The sequence below is a fragment of the Crocuta crocuta genome, unplaced genomic scaffold (genome assembly GCF_008692635.1).
Source record: "Crocuta crocuta isolate KB4526 unplaced genomic scaffold, BGI_CrCroc_1.0 scaffold248, whole genome shotgun sequence".
Lineage (NCBI taxonomy): Eukaryota > Metazoa > Chordata > Mammalia > Carnivora > Hyaenidae > Crocuta > Crocuta crocuta.
In genome coordinates this window covers 1,946,613-1,961,123 of record NW_027532409.1, presented here as the reverse complement: position 1 = coordinate 1,961,123, position 14,511 = coordinate 1,946,613, and the positions used below count along the sequence as shown (strand labels likewise).

The 14,511-nt window shown below is 47.7% G+C and overlaps 1 protein-coding gene across 3 annotated transcripts in view; it reads right to left on the bottom strand.

The window, feature by feature from the left end:
- Positions 1–14,511, bottom strand: part of CHD6 (chromodomain helicase DNA binding protein 6) — a 197,955-nt gene that overhangs the window by 11,345 nt on the left and 172,099 nt on the right. For all 3 annotated transcript variants that reach the window (XM_077778892.1, XM_077778893.1, XM_077778894.1), the window contains 7 exons: positions 11,768–11,828; positions 10,876–11,092; positions 9,025–9,233; positions 6,362–7,939; positions 2,959–3,110; positions 2,389–2,595; positions 932–1,384 (listed from right to left, as the gene is read on the bottom strand). In XM_077778892.1, the coding sequence (XP_077635018.1) occupies positions 932–1,384; positions 2,389–2,595; positions 2,959–3,110; positions 6,362–7,939; positions 9,025–9,233; positions 10,876–11,092; positions 11,768–11,828 (2,877 nt within the window). The remainder of the gene's footprint in view (positions 1–931; positions 1,385–2,388; positions 2,596–2,958; positions 3,111–6,361; positions 7,940–9,024; positions 9,234–10,875; positions 11,093–11,767; positions 11,829–14,511) is intronic.

Genomic DNA, 14,511 nt, shown 5'->3' with positions numbered 1-14,511 from the left:
GGACAATCATACAAAACCCTGAACACAGTGCCTGGCATACGGTAAGCACTCAATAAATACTGGTTATTATTATTCCTTTTAGAATAAAACATGGAATGTGATCTCTGTTTTAGAGCTTGAAATTCAGTAAGTAGGAAAAACCAAAACACAAAGAGAAGTCCATTGTCTCTGACACATTAAGCAAAGTCTGTGGGGATCTCTCCTGGCCGGGCATACGGCTTCTAACCTTGTCTGTGTATATAGTCATCTCCTCTGGGTCCAGGGAGTCCTGGCGTGACTCTGGGGAGCCCTCCTTATAGGAGCCCTCTGTGGGCCCACTGCAGAGCACCCCATGTCGCCTGCTATGTCAAGCCAGCATCAACGTTCAGGACCCTGACCCCTAGATCCTGGAAAGCCTCCCAACCCGTGTACCACCGCCACACACGCAACCCTGCCATTTGCTTTAACGCAATCACCAGTGGCTCCTCTGAAACACTGGGGGGGGTGGGCTGTTTGTACTGGAAATGTCAAGACCCCTGGCTCATGCCTCCAGGCTGCATGCAGGTGAAGGGTCCTTAAAACATGTTTTAGAAAAGACTGAGGGCAACTTACAACAAGAGATACCAAGTGGGACAACTGAAATAGGGATAAGACATCCACAAATTAAGTAACTGTGTGTCTGGGGAAGGGTTTGTTAGTGTAGAAAGGTCAGTGTCGGGGCACTTGAGTGGCTCAGCTGGTTAAGCATCTGACTTTGGCTCAGTCATGATGTCACAGTTTGTGGGTTTGAGCTACGCATCGGGCTCTGTGTTGACAGTGCGGAGCCTGTTTGGAATTCTCACTCTCTCTCCCACTCTCTACCCCTTCCTCATTCTCTCTCTCAATGAGTAAATAAAACCTTAAAGAAAAAAAAAAGGTCAGTGTTTTTTACTTAATGGCCTCCTATACCCACCAAGATTCCTGCCTGAAGTGTCTGCTCCTTCAAAAAGATGAGGTCCATCCCGCCTTCAACATGTTTCCGTCTCCCCCGCCTCCTCCTTATGGCAGCGTCGTCTCTTCTGAGGCTTCCGTTGACGATCTGTCCCGTCACTGGATGGATCAGGCCAGCTTGCAGAATCCCAGACAAGTCCATGCCAAGGGCTCCTTGAAGTGAACCGATAGCCCCGATCTTAGGAGTGCTGGTGCCCACTGGGAAAGGAGACGTGGCTCCTGGGGAACCCTCTGAAGTGCAGGAGAGGTCTATTGCAGACTCCCCATGCCAGCCATTGAGGACGACGGGGGGATGCCCATGGGTGGCGGAGAACTGGTCCAGGCTCCGCGTCTTCATGTCCCTTTCCACCTCAAACTCATAGGGCCGTCTGGGCTTTTGGTCATCCTTTGTGAATACTGGAGCCAGGAAACTCTCCTGCGGACACACACATGGGGCGAGAGAGGTGTGAATGCCACTTCCGTGGCACATGGTAGCTCTTTCTCCAGGCCTGATTTCCTCGAGCCTAGTAGATTCCTAATCAACTTCTTACAAGTTCTTTCCACTCCAGCCTTCTCGACCCTTAGCACCAAATCACCTGGACAGCTTGTTAAAATGTCGATTCTCCTTTAGTGGGTCTGAGATTGTGCATGTCTAACAGGTGTCCAGATGCTACTAAAGCTGCTAGTCCATGAACTAGACCTGGAGTTGCAAGATTGTAATTCAGGAGAGCTCAGCCTCAGCTGTGCATCAGAATCCACTGGGAAATTAAAAAAAAAAAATTCCAATACTCAGTCTACATCCTGGACCAATTAAATCAGAACCAGCAGCTTTTCAAGGTCCCCAGCAAGTTCCACTGTGCACTTGAATGGTGAGCCAGTGTGCTAACAACATACCTCAAATTAAACCTGAGTTGTAAGCTTGGATTTATAAAACCCATTCTGATTTCCCTAATTCCTATCAGCTGCCATTGTTCTCGCAGCCTTCCAGGTACCCAACACACTGATCCATTCCTGCTTCCCTTTCCTTATATGTTTATTAGTCAGAGTCATGCTTGCCAACTCCTCCCCCTTCTCCCCTTTAGATCCACTCTGCCACTAACCTGGTCTAGAACCTCAACTCTTCATCAGACTCCCCCTGGCCTCCCAGCTGCTGGCACTCTTTTTTTCTGATCCTCACATCACAAGAGCCCGCACACCCCTCCAGCTGAGCTGTAAACCCCGCTCTCGGCATGCATTTCCCTGCTCTAAGACTTTCAGTATCTCCTGCTGCCTATAGGATAAAATCTTAATTCTTCAATGAACACTAATGACTTCACAAAAAAAAAAAGAAAGAATAAAAGTCCTATCCATTCAGTCAGTGTTTGCTGAATGAATGACTTAATTGAGAAGAACCAAGTGTCCCCATTCTCTGCTGCAGTCAGCCCCACGCTGTGGCCTCACCTTCTGGATCTGCGCCACCAACGCTGCACCACTGCTGAAGCTGTGTTCTGAGGCTTCTGGCTCCGAGATGCTGCTTCGAGAACCGGTATTGCTGGTTAACACAGGGGTGGGCAGTGTGCCCGGGGGCTCGTACTGCTGGCTGGAAGGCCACTTCCCCTTTAACACCACGTGGCAGATATTATCCAGGCGGTTGATTATCACGCGATCCTATAAACAAGACCAAAAGCTATGAGGAGTAAGCACCAAGCTACCCAAATTCACAAAGTCCCTTGAGATCACGTGTCAGGTTTTCTAAGCAGAAGGAGTTGGTTAGAAATGAGCACATGTACTTGCTTTACAAGTCTTAAAATAAGTTCTATGGTCTGGATAGTGAGAATTAAGGCCATAGTACTGTAAACACAGAGACATTTTTATATTATCGTCTAATTAGTTGCATGTGTATTTTTTTAGTGTTCAAATGTTATATTGCTAATACCTTTGTAAGATATTACACATTTCTCTGAACTTATTATTCAGAAATACTCTACAAGCCAAGAATTCTTTGGGTAGAAGATGCACACTGTGAGGTACCTTTGGCCACTCAGAGAAGGAAAAGAGGGTCTTCTCCTGGAGCAGCTGAGCAATGGTGGGGGCCCGAGCCTCCTGCAGGTCATCCCCCAGGTCTCCAGCAATGCCTGATGTTGAGCTCTTGCTCTCTTCTTCAGAGTATTTCCCTGGGTAATCTGCAAAGGAGATTAAAAAAAAATTAATTGGGTACTTGGGAGACAGTAATGATCTGAAAGAGGAGGATATCTGATCTGTCTTTTAAAAAAAAAATTAGCCCATTCTGCACTAACTTATTTGAAATTGAACATTAATTTCCATGCCTTCTCTTTCCAGAAGGTTCTCGAAGAACCAAAATGCAGATCCTACTTTAGGGCTATCTATGCAAGTTGTGTGATAAACTCTGCAGCCATACCCCAGCAAAAACAACAAGGAAAAGAGGAGACTGTCCTGTGTATCCAAGAACAAGAGCAGAATGAGCACCAAGAGGCTCAAGCAGAGTAGCTGACAGGAGGAAATCAAACACTGTAATATGCTGATGCACTGAAGGACAGTCCACAGCAAGACTCTGATGTTAATGAAGGAAGGGAGGTCCTGACACTTACAACAAAGGTGAAATAGACCTGATTCATGTCAACAGTGATGCAAAGACCTAGAACATTTATTTCATTGATGGAAATAAATGGAAATGCAGTTCATTCTTTGAAGTCTCAGTAGTGAAAGTTCGTTATCAATGTGAGATGGATCTTCGAAGACTCACTTACCAGTAACGATAGGGAATAAACACAGGGTAGCAAAACGTCCAGGGCAGGAAAAGCTGTGAGCCTCCTTCCCTGTGAAATGACAACGAATGCCGATCCTCTGAAATGGGGAGATGGAGATTTCACTGCTGACTATGCACCAGTCTGGGGAGCTGTGGGGACCCTCAACCATGAACAGGGCATTGCAAGGCCAGTGGATTCAAGGATACGCAAGACAGATGTGGCCCTGACCCTCAGGCTCTTATGATTTCATAGGGGAAAGACAGTCAGGAAAACAGTAATGATAAACGAGTAGTTATAATTATAAGCCATGGCAAATGCTATAAAAAGAAGCAAGCGGTTATGAGAGGGAAAAAGAGCTTTGGAAGGACCTGCTGGTAGAAGGGAAGGCTGGCACAGAGGGCTTCTTGAAGGACAGAACACCCAAGAGGAAGAGGATGGTTCTTCTGGACGTGCTGAGGAACAAAGAGCACATCCAAGGGAAAAGTACAAAGATGAGGCTGGATGGGTAGAATCATCTAGATAATGCTGAATCCTGTAGGCCATGATAGATAATTTGAATTTTACTCTAGATCTAATGGGGAGCATCACCGAAAGGTTTAAAGCAGACAGCCTGGATTTAAGTTTTATAGGAAAAAAAAAAAGATGTATGAGAGAAAACCCTGAAAAGAGCCAGGAGACCTGGGGGCTGGCCCTGACAGCTGTGTACCAATTACTGCCCCACCTGTTCACATCTCCTGTGTGTGGAGGACCCCTGAGGCCTGCACATACATACATATGCATTTATGTACTTACTTATGAGAGAGAAAGAGAGTACACGTGTATGCGGGAGAGGGGCAGAGCGGGGAGGAAGATCTAAAGCAGGCTCTGTGATGATAGCATTCAGCCTGATGCAGGGCTTGAACCCACCAACCATGAGACCATGACCTGAGCTGAAGTTGGACACTTAACCACCTGAGCCACCCAGGTGCCCTGCCCCTCCAGTCCCCTCCCTGGTTGAACATTTTTTAAGTTTAAAAGCATTTTATTTATTTTTTTTAATGTTTTATTTATTTCTAGGAGGAGAGAGAGAGACAGCGTGAGCAGGAGAGGGTCAGAGAGAGAGGGAGACACAGACTCTGAAACAGGCTCCAGGCTCTGAGCTGGCAGTCAGCACAGAGCCCGACGCGGGGCTCGAACCCACGAACCGCGAGATCATGACCCAAGCGAAAGTCGGACGCTTAACCGACTAAGCCACCCAGGCGCCCCTAAAAGCATTTTAAAAAGCACTGGTGCAAGGGGGCGTGCCCGTGAGCGTGCCGCCCACCCGAGCGCATCAAGCTGACGCTGCACCAGAGGGCCTCGGTCACAGAGGTTCCTCCTCTAAAACCACACCCTTTACACCCTGCACTCATTTCTCTGTCTGGATTTCCAAGGACTATTTGGTGACTTTCCCCCACAACAAGGTCCACAAAACAATGGGGTCTTATAATCCAACACAAGGCAGCGATCCTTTGTGGCCTAGGCTGAGGACGCACAAGGTCAGAGACTGGCTCCCCATGGGTCAGCTGGGGCTAGGAGTCGACTAAGCTACTTTCAGTAGCCTCTCTGTCATTATCCCAGGTAGCGTGTAAATTTTAACTTGGGTTTGGAACTCGTTCCAAAGGAGCCACTAATCACAATGACTAAAGCCAAAGGTGAGGGGGCTTACAAATAAAAGGAAGCTAGATCATGCGGGGGAGCTCAGCTGAGCTCCTCTCCCTTTTCCCTGCTTTAATAGGAGGGCACTGCCCCAGAAGGAGGAAGCTGTGTCTGTCTCAATCTCTGGGTGCCACACCTGGCATTAGGCCAGGCATGAACCAGGTTTGTCTTTTGGCTGTTTTTGACAATGACAAGGATATATAGAATTATTTTTGTCCACTTTAATATGACCTTTTGGGTTTGAAGAAGTAAAAACACCAGTGAAAAAGTGAAAAACCAATTCTTGTTGCTCAGAGTCTCTAATCAATGTATCTTTGCAAAGCATAGAAATATCTCAGAGTCATGTAGATCCTTAATGTTTAGAAAGGCATCCTAACTTGAAACTTTATCTAAGAATTTATTTAAAAAGATCAAATCTATTTGTATTTTCATTGAGATACTTGTAAAATGAATCTAAACTAAATGCATCAACACAGACTCACAGGGTTTTGACAATGACATGAATAAAATGGCACTATCTTTGCTCACCTTAATGAAGATCACATTTATTTGTATTTTTGTGGAGTTCCTGAAAAACTAACTGTACCTACACAAAACTGCAGGTGCAGGTTCTTGATGTGCCCAGGTGTTTCTACTCGGACGGGTTTGAAGCACTTCACTCAGCGGAAGAACAAGCGACTTCCCCCAATGCCGTACCTGGCACCTACCGCATAGAGAGAAGCCTGCAGCCCTGCCCAAATCACATGGCCGGGGCAGCAAAGGCGCCGTGACTGTTCTCAATCGTCCTCGCTTTTCTAGAATGATCAGAGTTGAGCTACTCTGTCTCACTTGCAGACCAAGGTCTGTGCCCTTGGGTCTTAAACCTTCTGAGAGGGCGGGCAGGTTCCTCTCAGAAGCCACACCATCTTCTGACCCTCCCTCCACGCTGCCCCCTCCCTGTCGCATGAGAACAGGCTTACCCAAAACACCACAGAGCCCGCAGACTTTACCTTGAGCATGGCCGTTCCCATCTCGGTCGTAATCATCTTTGCTCTCAAAATCCATGTCTTCAGACTTGAGCTCACTTGCTTCTGGATATGCAGGGAAACCTTTTTTGCCTTCTGCACTTTCCTTCCAAGGTTCTTTTGAAGGCTCGTGCTTCCCCTGAAACGGTTCTGACGGAGGAGGGGTGGGCTCACCCTCCACTGTGATACTATTGGGTTTGCCTCTATACAGGTCCGGGGTAGAACCTTTGGATTTGTCCATTTCAAACTCCTCGCTCTCGAGGCCACGCGCCCACCTCTCCGAGTGTTTGCAGTGACACTGACAGGCTGCTGGAGGAAAAGCCCCCTGCGGCGCATGGTTCTGGCTCATGGCCTCCAGGCTTCCTCTCTTGGCCTCATCCACAGGGAGGCCTCGGCTCTTCTCCCTTAGGGTATGAGCAGTGGGGTCGGCTAGATGCAAAACCTCGGGCCTTTCCCTTAGACCCGCGGCCACACCTAGGTTCTCGTCCTCATTCTCTTCCTCTTCCTCCTCCTCTTCGCTGTGGTTCTGACTCAAAACCAATTTACTTTCTAAACTTTTGTTTTCTAGTAAGTCAATTAACTGCTGGTCTGATGACAGGCTTCTTCTGGAGTCACAGACACTAAGATGGCACATATCCACAAACCCACTTTCATTTCCCTGATCCAAGGAAGGGGAAGCTAACCGTTTGGCTTCTAGCTGCCCAATGCTTTCAGGTCTCTGCCCTGCCTCACCGCAGACGTCCCCTTCCCTTGAAAGAGACAGCAACAGATGTTTCCCATTTTTGATGCTCATCTGAGCTACCCCAGCTTCTAAGCTACCCATCAAAGAGGACCCTGAAGGTATTTCTGCCTCATGGCCACCCGGCCGGCAGTTCCCATCTCTGCTTGCCGAGAAGGCCACAGCATCCTTTCTGGGCTCTGTATTGGTACCAGGGCTCTCCTGAAGAGAGCCTGGCTCTCGACTGAGAGCATTCTTACCATACATCATACTCTCCAAGGACTCGGGCAGCAGACTTTCATCGTGGGTGATGGAAATGACATCCTGAACTTTAGAAATAAAGTTTTCACAAGTCATGTCAGATAAACTGCCCCCAGGTGGAGCGAGAAGATCATCTCTACCTTCTATTTTCACTAGATTCTCAGGTTCATTTTCAAGGGGCTCTGAAGTCCTGCTCATCTGAGTGTATGTAAGGGATTCATATAGTCTGGAGTTGGTCTGGTAAAGGCAACAGAGACTTTCTGGTGCCTGGGCGTCCGTTCTCTTATGCTGGGCGTAGTTTCTGTAGGCATCCAGGAAGGACAGCTGGGGGTCAGTCATGATGTAATAGTCAGTGCGGTTCAGCCCATGTTTGGCAGTGCCGACGAGCAGGTCCCGGTCGTGCTTCCCGCACTCCCACCACACCGGGAGGTAGAGGCTGGGCCTGCAGAGCTGGAGGCGTTCGTGCAGCTGAGGGCACCTCAGCACTTGCTCTCGGACCTTCCGCAGCAGCTCGATGCGGTACAGGGTTCTCGCGGCCCGCTCCTCTGTGATGGGTTCCACGTAGATGCTGGGATCTGGGGGACCTGGAAAGGCCAACACAGAGCCCATCACTGAAGGCAGCCCCAGGACATCTGCCGCCCACCTGAGCCCCTGCATCTCTGGTCCTGCATTTAACTTGCTGGCCCCTCAGCACGCAGTCCTAGGTGTGTGTGCCCCTGCTACATGGAAAAGCTAGGACAGTGGAAGGTTTCTAGGAAACAAGGACGGACCCAGTGAGGGTGAAAGGAAGTGACACGAGGTCTCATTCTGTAAGCAGGTACTCGGTGTCCTCTACCCAAAGTCCTTTACGTGTCCTTCAGCTCTCACGGCAATGCTATGCTATACCATCGTCAGCCCCGCCTAAAGGACAAGGAAGGAGGCTCAGACACGCTAACCTGCTTCACAGGGCAGAACCGGGATTTGAGCCCAGGTCTCGTCAGTGGGGCTGCACGGTCCAGCTCCCTGGTTTTAATGAAAACCCCCTAACCGCGTCACGTGGGGATGGAAGTGGGCTGCGTGTCCATGCTGCCGTCGGCCCAGGACCCATGCTGGCTGGGCTCTGTTTGTTGTAGCTTTCCTAGGATATAGTCATATGGTCAAGACCAAGTTTATCTACAAGCAAGAGGTGGAAGAGGGACGATGAGGAGGAAGCTGCTGCAAATCCTAACCAGGAAGCAACTGCTCCGAGGCGTCCCTGTTGGATCAGGGGATGTTTAAAACCCTTCCTTCTATGGCTACAAGTCAACACATGGAAAAATAGTTAAAGTTACTGAGATGTAATCTAAGGAGGGGGCAAAGTTCACTACAGAATTAAGTCTGCACGAGACTTAACAATCCGCTGGAGGCTAATTAACAGCAGCCTCCCAATACTTCTGTGAGGTGTTGATCTGAACTTCAGTTTTTGCTGAAGCTGCATCATTTTGGGAGAGAGATTTTATTTTATGAGGGTGGACCTAACTGGCAGTTCATGAATTTGTGAAAACCCACTTGAACTTACCTGAATTCTTCAGGTAGGCTCCACTCTTACAATCAGGATTACCTGAAGTGATTCTGCACCATGAAAATAAACATGTCCCCCCCTCCCCCCTGCCCCGTATATTGGGGATATAGGGATAGAGAGTTTGCTCACCACCATCTTTCCATGTGGGCAGACGACAGACGTTCCGGCACATGGCCACAAAGCTATAAAAATACTGCTCCAGGCTCTCATCCGACTTCTTGTCCAAACGGGATATGATGCGGAACTGCGTCCAGTCAAATGTTTTCTTTTCTTGATCATAAACAACACCAAAGGAGGACACCGCTCTGTAGAAGTCTGCTTGCTCTCTCCTAGTCCACCTTGGGATTTAATCAGAAAGGGAGAGAAAGCTGTTTTACCTTCTTTAAAAAAAAAAAAAAAAAGCCAACAACTACTTACTGAGCACCTACTAGGAGAGCCCATAGAGTTAAGAAAGCAGGGAGGGCTGGTCTGCCTACTTAATTATTTTTATTTAGGTTCAATTGGGCTGAGAGGCTTATAATGAAAACAGTCTATTACCTTATCACTATCAAATCTCTCAACTTCTTATGGTGTTTACCTCTCCGTTTCTAAGTCACATGCACAGACTTGCTATCTCTTGATCCATTCATTTTAGATTACCTAGTTTGTTTCCACTTGTTGGAGACTAAGACTCTAAACTCTTCATTTAAGATAAAGATGCTTACATATTTTGCCTTATTTTCCTCCTGGTAAGACAACACAGAATCAGAATCCTGGAGGGGCCTTAAAGTTACCTCCTTACTTTTCCGGATGAGGAAACTGGTCCAGAGAAGGGAAGCAACTCCTCCAGCCACACATTTCCCCGGACTATTTTACATAGGCTTTCTTCTAGTTTTACGTGGGTAGGTAGCCCACATGGAGGACACAAAGTCTCTCTAGTCTCTACATCCCACATGGTTAAGATAATGATGTAAGGTGGTTTGAATATTATACCCAGCCCACAGTCTTTATGAGGGGCTCGTGGCACATCCCATCCCCAGAGGGAGTCAGGCCAGGAGTGGGGTGAGGGAGTCACTGGAAGAATGAGAAGCAGGCAAGAAGGGCTCAGGTTCTCTTCGGAGCTGTGAAACATGGAAGAAATATTTTCCCTGAATTATCAAATTTCATAAAGTTAGAGGGCATACACAGAAGTAACTGAATTGAATACTTTTCCTCTTTGGGGTTCTTTTAATTCACTGGATTTTACATCAGAAGGATGGACAGATGGGGCACCTGGGTGGCTCAGTCAGTTGAATGTCTGACTCTGGCTCAGGTCATGATCTTACAGTTCATGAGTTCGAGCCCTGGAGCCCGCTTTGGATTCTGTTCTCCCTCTCTCTCTGCCTCTCCCCTGGTTGTGCTCTCTCTCTCTCAGAAATAAATAAACATTAAAAAATTTAGAAAAGAAAAAAAAGAAGGATGGATAGAAAGACTTGAAAGAATTGCAGCTCTGTTGATTCAGTTCTGGTGGCACCTAGCCTGTGCCGGCCTTCTGTAGCCATTTTAAGCGTAATTCTCAGGTGGGCAAGTAACTCCTGAGCATCCATCCTGGGCAGGCATTTTATAGGACTTACTGATTTCAAAGGCTTGATAAGAACCGGAAGCTCTAATATGGCACCTTCACCACACACTGTTTGTTCACTTTGCTGTTAAAAGAACATGGTCTGATATGTGCTATTTTAAACCACATTTCCAGGGATTGGGATCCAACTTAAGGAAGGGGGTCAAGTTGGCAAATCACAGAAGTTTGGGAATTGGGAACAAAACGGTTTCCTAGATCTCACCAATTGCCCAGTCAGCATGACCACACCATCGCAGTTGGGGCCTGGACTGGGTTATTCTAGAGGCCACCTAACTTCATGTGAGAACATTAAACACACTAGGTCTCCAGCGATCAGCTCTCCCTTGTCCCTTATACTCAGTGGGCTGCTCTGCATGCCTTTTTGGTCACTGGCTTTTTACCTCTTTTGAGCTTCCTTGTTGATGAGATCCATTTCTGAGGTTCTCCTGAACATCTCTTCCTGGACCCAGTATCCTTGGTTACCTGGTCCCAGGATTTCCGGTCGGCAGAGTTCCTTGCGGTTACAGCGCTGGTACACGGTGACCAGGCGTCTGAGGCGAGCCGTGAGGGCAGATGGAACCGGCCAGGGTGATTTGTCTGGGTCGGAGCCATCCTGGGCTTCAAACATCAGTGAGGATATTAGTACTTACAAACAGGACCAAGACAAAGGCTGTTTTCGCTGTTTTGGTTAACGAAAAACCAAGCTGACTCAGGAAGCTGATCTATCCGCTCAGGAGCTAGGCACGGCGGGAAGGCCCGCGATGCCGCAGCAGGAACAGCTTCAGGCTGCCGCTGCCTCTGTCATCTCCCACACCCACGGGGGCAGGACCAATCTGGGAACCTTGCTCTAAGGCATGGGGATGAGCAGGCCCTCCGCGGCCTTCTCCATGTGCAACTAGGGGCTTTCGTGTAGCTAGGTCTTCCAACTGCCAAAGACTCTATGAGGTCTGAATTCAGAAAAAACAAACCACACCAAACCAATCCTCCCTCATTTTTCTCCCCGCAAATTAATTAAGCGAATAATACATGAAACCACAATTCCTTTTTCTCTGACTCCATCCTGACCTCAGCTATCACTGATCTCAGTTCTGAATTTCAAGGACAGGTGGGAGAAGCGTGTCAGAGCTGCATTAAAGCGCCAGGTGTGGGTCCAGGAGAGTCTCATGAAGGTCACCTTACTCTTGGCTCTTTAAAAGAGGCTCCTTAGAAATAGCATTTTACTACACATGAACTCCAGGATAACTACACCCCAGGACCTTCCACTGCTCTGCCATCAGAAGGACACAGTCTCACCTGCCCGGCTGTCATCCTTCTTTTCGCCAAAAACACCATCCCCTCCGTTGCTGGAACTCTCCTAGAGATAAATGGGACACAGCTGCAGCCCTGGACAAACTGGCCCAGGCAGCCCCCAGGCAGCGGGAGACCTCTCCTGCCCATGAACACCTCAAGGACTGAAATGGTCCCCGGTCAATAAAGCTTACTTCTGCAGTTTTAAAAGAACCAGAAAGCAGCTTATTTAAAAATACACATTTTTTCCCCTAGAACTGTGTGGAATGATTCTGTCTGCAGAGAATTTGCTTAAAGAACGACGAGCTGGCATGCTCTCCCTGGCAATTACATTTTACAAGCACTATTTTAGCTGTGAATTTAAATATTTGCTTTACCATCGTCTCTTGCAATTTAATACTGTCATCTCACAAAGGTTGTGCCTGCATTTTGGGGTTTTCATTTTGTGCTGTGAAAAAGTATGCTCGCATTCATTATAATTCGTTTCCTTCCCAGCAACAGATGCTCTTTTCCTAAAACGTGCCTGCTCCAGACACAAGACCTGCTGGCACAAAAGCCCCAGGAATTTATAACTGAAATCACAACTGAGGCTCCAAGTGAATCTGGAGTAATTTCACAGGCACAGAGCTTATCCATGGGAGAGCATTTGTTAAGAGGCTCTCATGGACTCCTTTATACATCCTTTCTCGGTCTCTGGAAGGGAACTCTCAAAGTTCTTTATATGTAAGGTGTGTGGGAGAGTTTGGGGGTGAGAAAGGAGGTAGTGCTATTTTTCATCTGGACTCTATTTTTAACATGGAAACTTACTGTCCTTTTGATTAGCATCTTTTGACCCGAATGATGGAAGAGAATAGCCCCAAGATTCAAGACTTCGGCCATGCTAGGGATCCCGGGTCAGATGAGAGTGAGGCTCAGCAATCTGTGGTCTGCACTGTTGTGTGACCCTCGAGCTAAGATTAGTTTTTACAGGTGTTTTTTTTTGTTTGTTTGTTTTTTTTGAGAGACAGAGTGCAAGCGGGGGAGAGGCAAGAGAGAGGGCGGCATAGAATGTGAAGAAGGCTGCAGGCTCTGAGCTGCAGGCACAGAGCCTGACACGGAGCCTGAACCCACGAACCGAGAGATCATGAACTGAGCCGAAGTCAGACGTTTAACTGACTGAGCCACCCAGGCGCCCCAAGTTTTTACAGTTTCTACACCTTTGAAGGTTAGAAGAAAAAGGAGAGGAAGCAGAAGAAGAAATGGGGGAAGGACGAGAGGGAGGGGAAGGAGAATATGCAACGGACTGGATGTAGCCCCCAGGCCTATGCACAGTCCTCTTCCTGGAAGAGCGCACGCAGGACATCATCAAGGTTCGGTGGGAACGGAGAGACACCTATGATTGGCAATAGTCAAAATCCTCACCATTCTCTTAGGCCTCTAGTACCATGGAAGAGGCAGAAAGAGAAAACTCTGGAAAGGCAAAAAGAAGCAGGGGCACATTTTCTCTTTTACAAAATAACCACTGAGAACTATGTGTTACTTAAGCTCGGCTTGAAACCCTTTTCGTGGCTTATTTCACTTAGTTATCAGAACTGCTCAGGAGGTAGAGACTACACTCCTCATTTTACAGGTGCAGGAAACAAGCCCTAGAAAGGTTCTGTAACTTGCCCAAGGTCACATGGCCAGCAAGTGGCAGGCCTGGGTTTAAAACACAGCAGTCAGGGTGGCTCAGTCGGTTAAGTGGCCGACTGGCTCAGGTCATGAACTCACAGTTCTTGGGTTCGAGCCTCGCACCGGGCTCTGTGCTGATAGCTCAGAGCCTGGAGCCTGCTTTGGATTCTGTGTCTCCCTTTCTCTCTGACCCTCCTCTGCTCACAGTGTCTCTCTCAAAAAAAGAAAAACATTAAAAAAAATATTTTAAAACACAGTAGTCAGGGGTGCCTGGGTGGCTCAGTCAGTTGAGCATCTGACTTCAGCTCAGGTCATAATCTTGCGGTCCATGAGTTCAAGCCCCCTGTCGGGCTCTGTGCTGACAGCTCAGAGCCTGGACCCTGCTTCGGATTCTGTGTCTCCCTCTCTCTCTGGCCCCCTCCCCACACACTCTGCCTCTCTTTCTCTCTCTCAAAAATAGATAATAAAAGCAAACACACACACATAGCTGTCTGATGACAGCCTACACTTTCAACCACTCTAACCATCTAAATAAATAAAAGGGCAAAATGACAGTCTGGGTTGAAATTTTGTTTTGGGGAGTGAAACATATTTAGAATTGGAGAACACCAGCTCAGTCTCTCATCCTCGGCCTAAACTGTTTCCTACCATTTAAGTGAGGAGTGGAAACCTCAAGCTGATCTATTCTACTATTAAAAAATAAAATGTTTGTTTATTCATTCTGAGAGAGGGAGAGAGAGAATCCCAAGCAGGTTCTACACTGTCAGTGCAGAGCCCACATGGGGCTTGATCTCACAAACAGCGAGATCATGACCTAAGCTGAAATCAAGAGTTGGACACTTAATAAATCAGAGAACTCTAGATGATGGCGAGGATGTGGAGAAACGGGCACCCTCCTACACTGTTGGTGGGAATGTAAACTGGTACAGCCCCTCTGGAAAACGGTGTGGAAGTTCCTCAGGAAACTAACAATAGAACTCCCCTATGACCCAGCAATAGCACTGCTAGGAATTTACCCAAGGGATACAGAAATGCTGATGCATAGGAGCACATGTACCCCAATGTTCATAGCAGCACTCTCAACAATAGCTAAAACATGG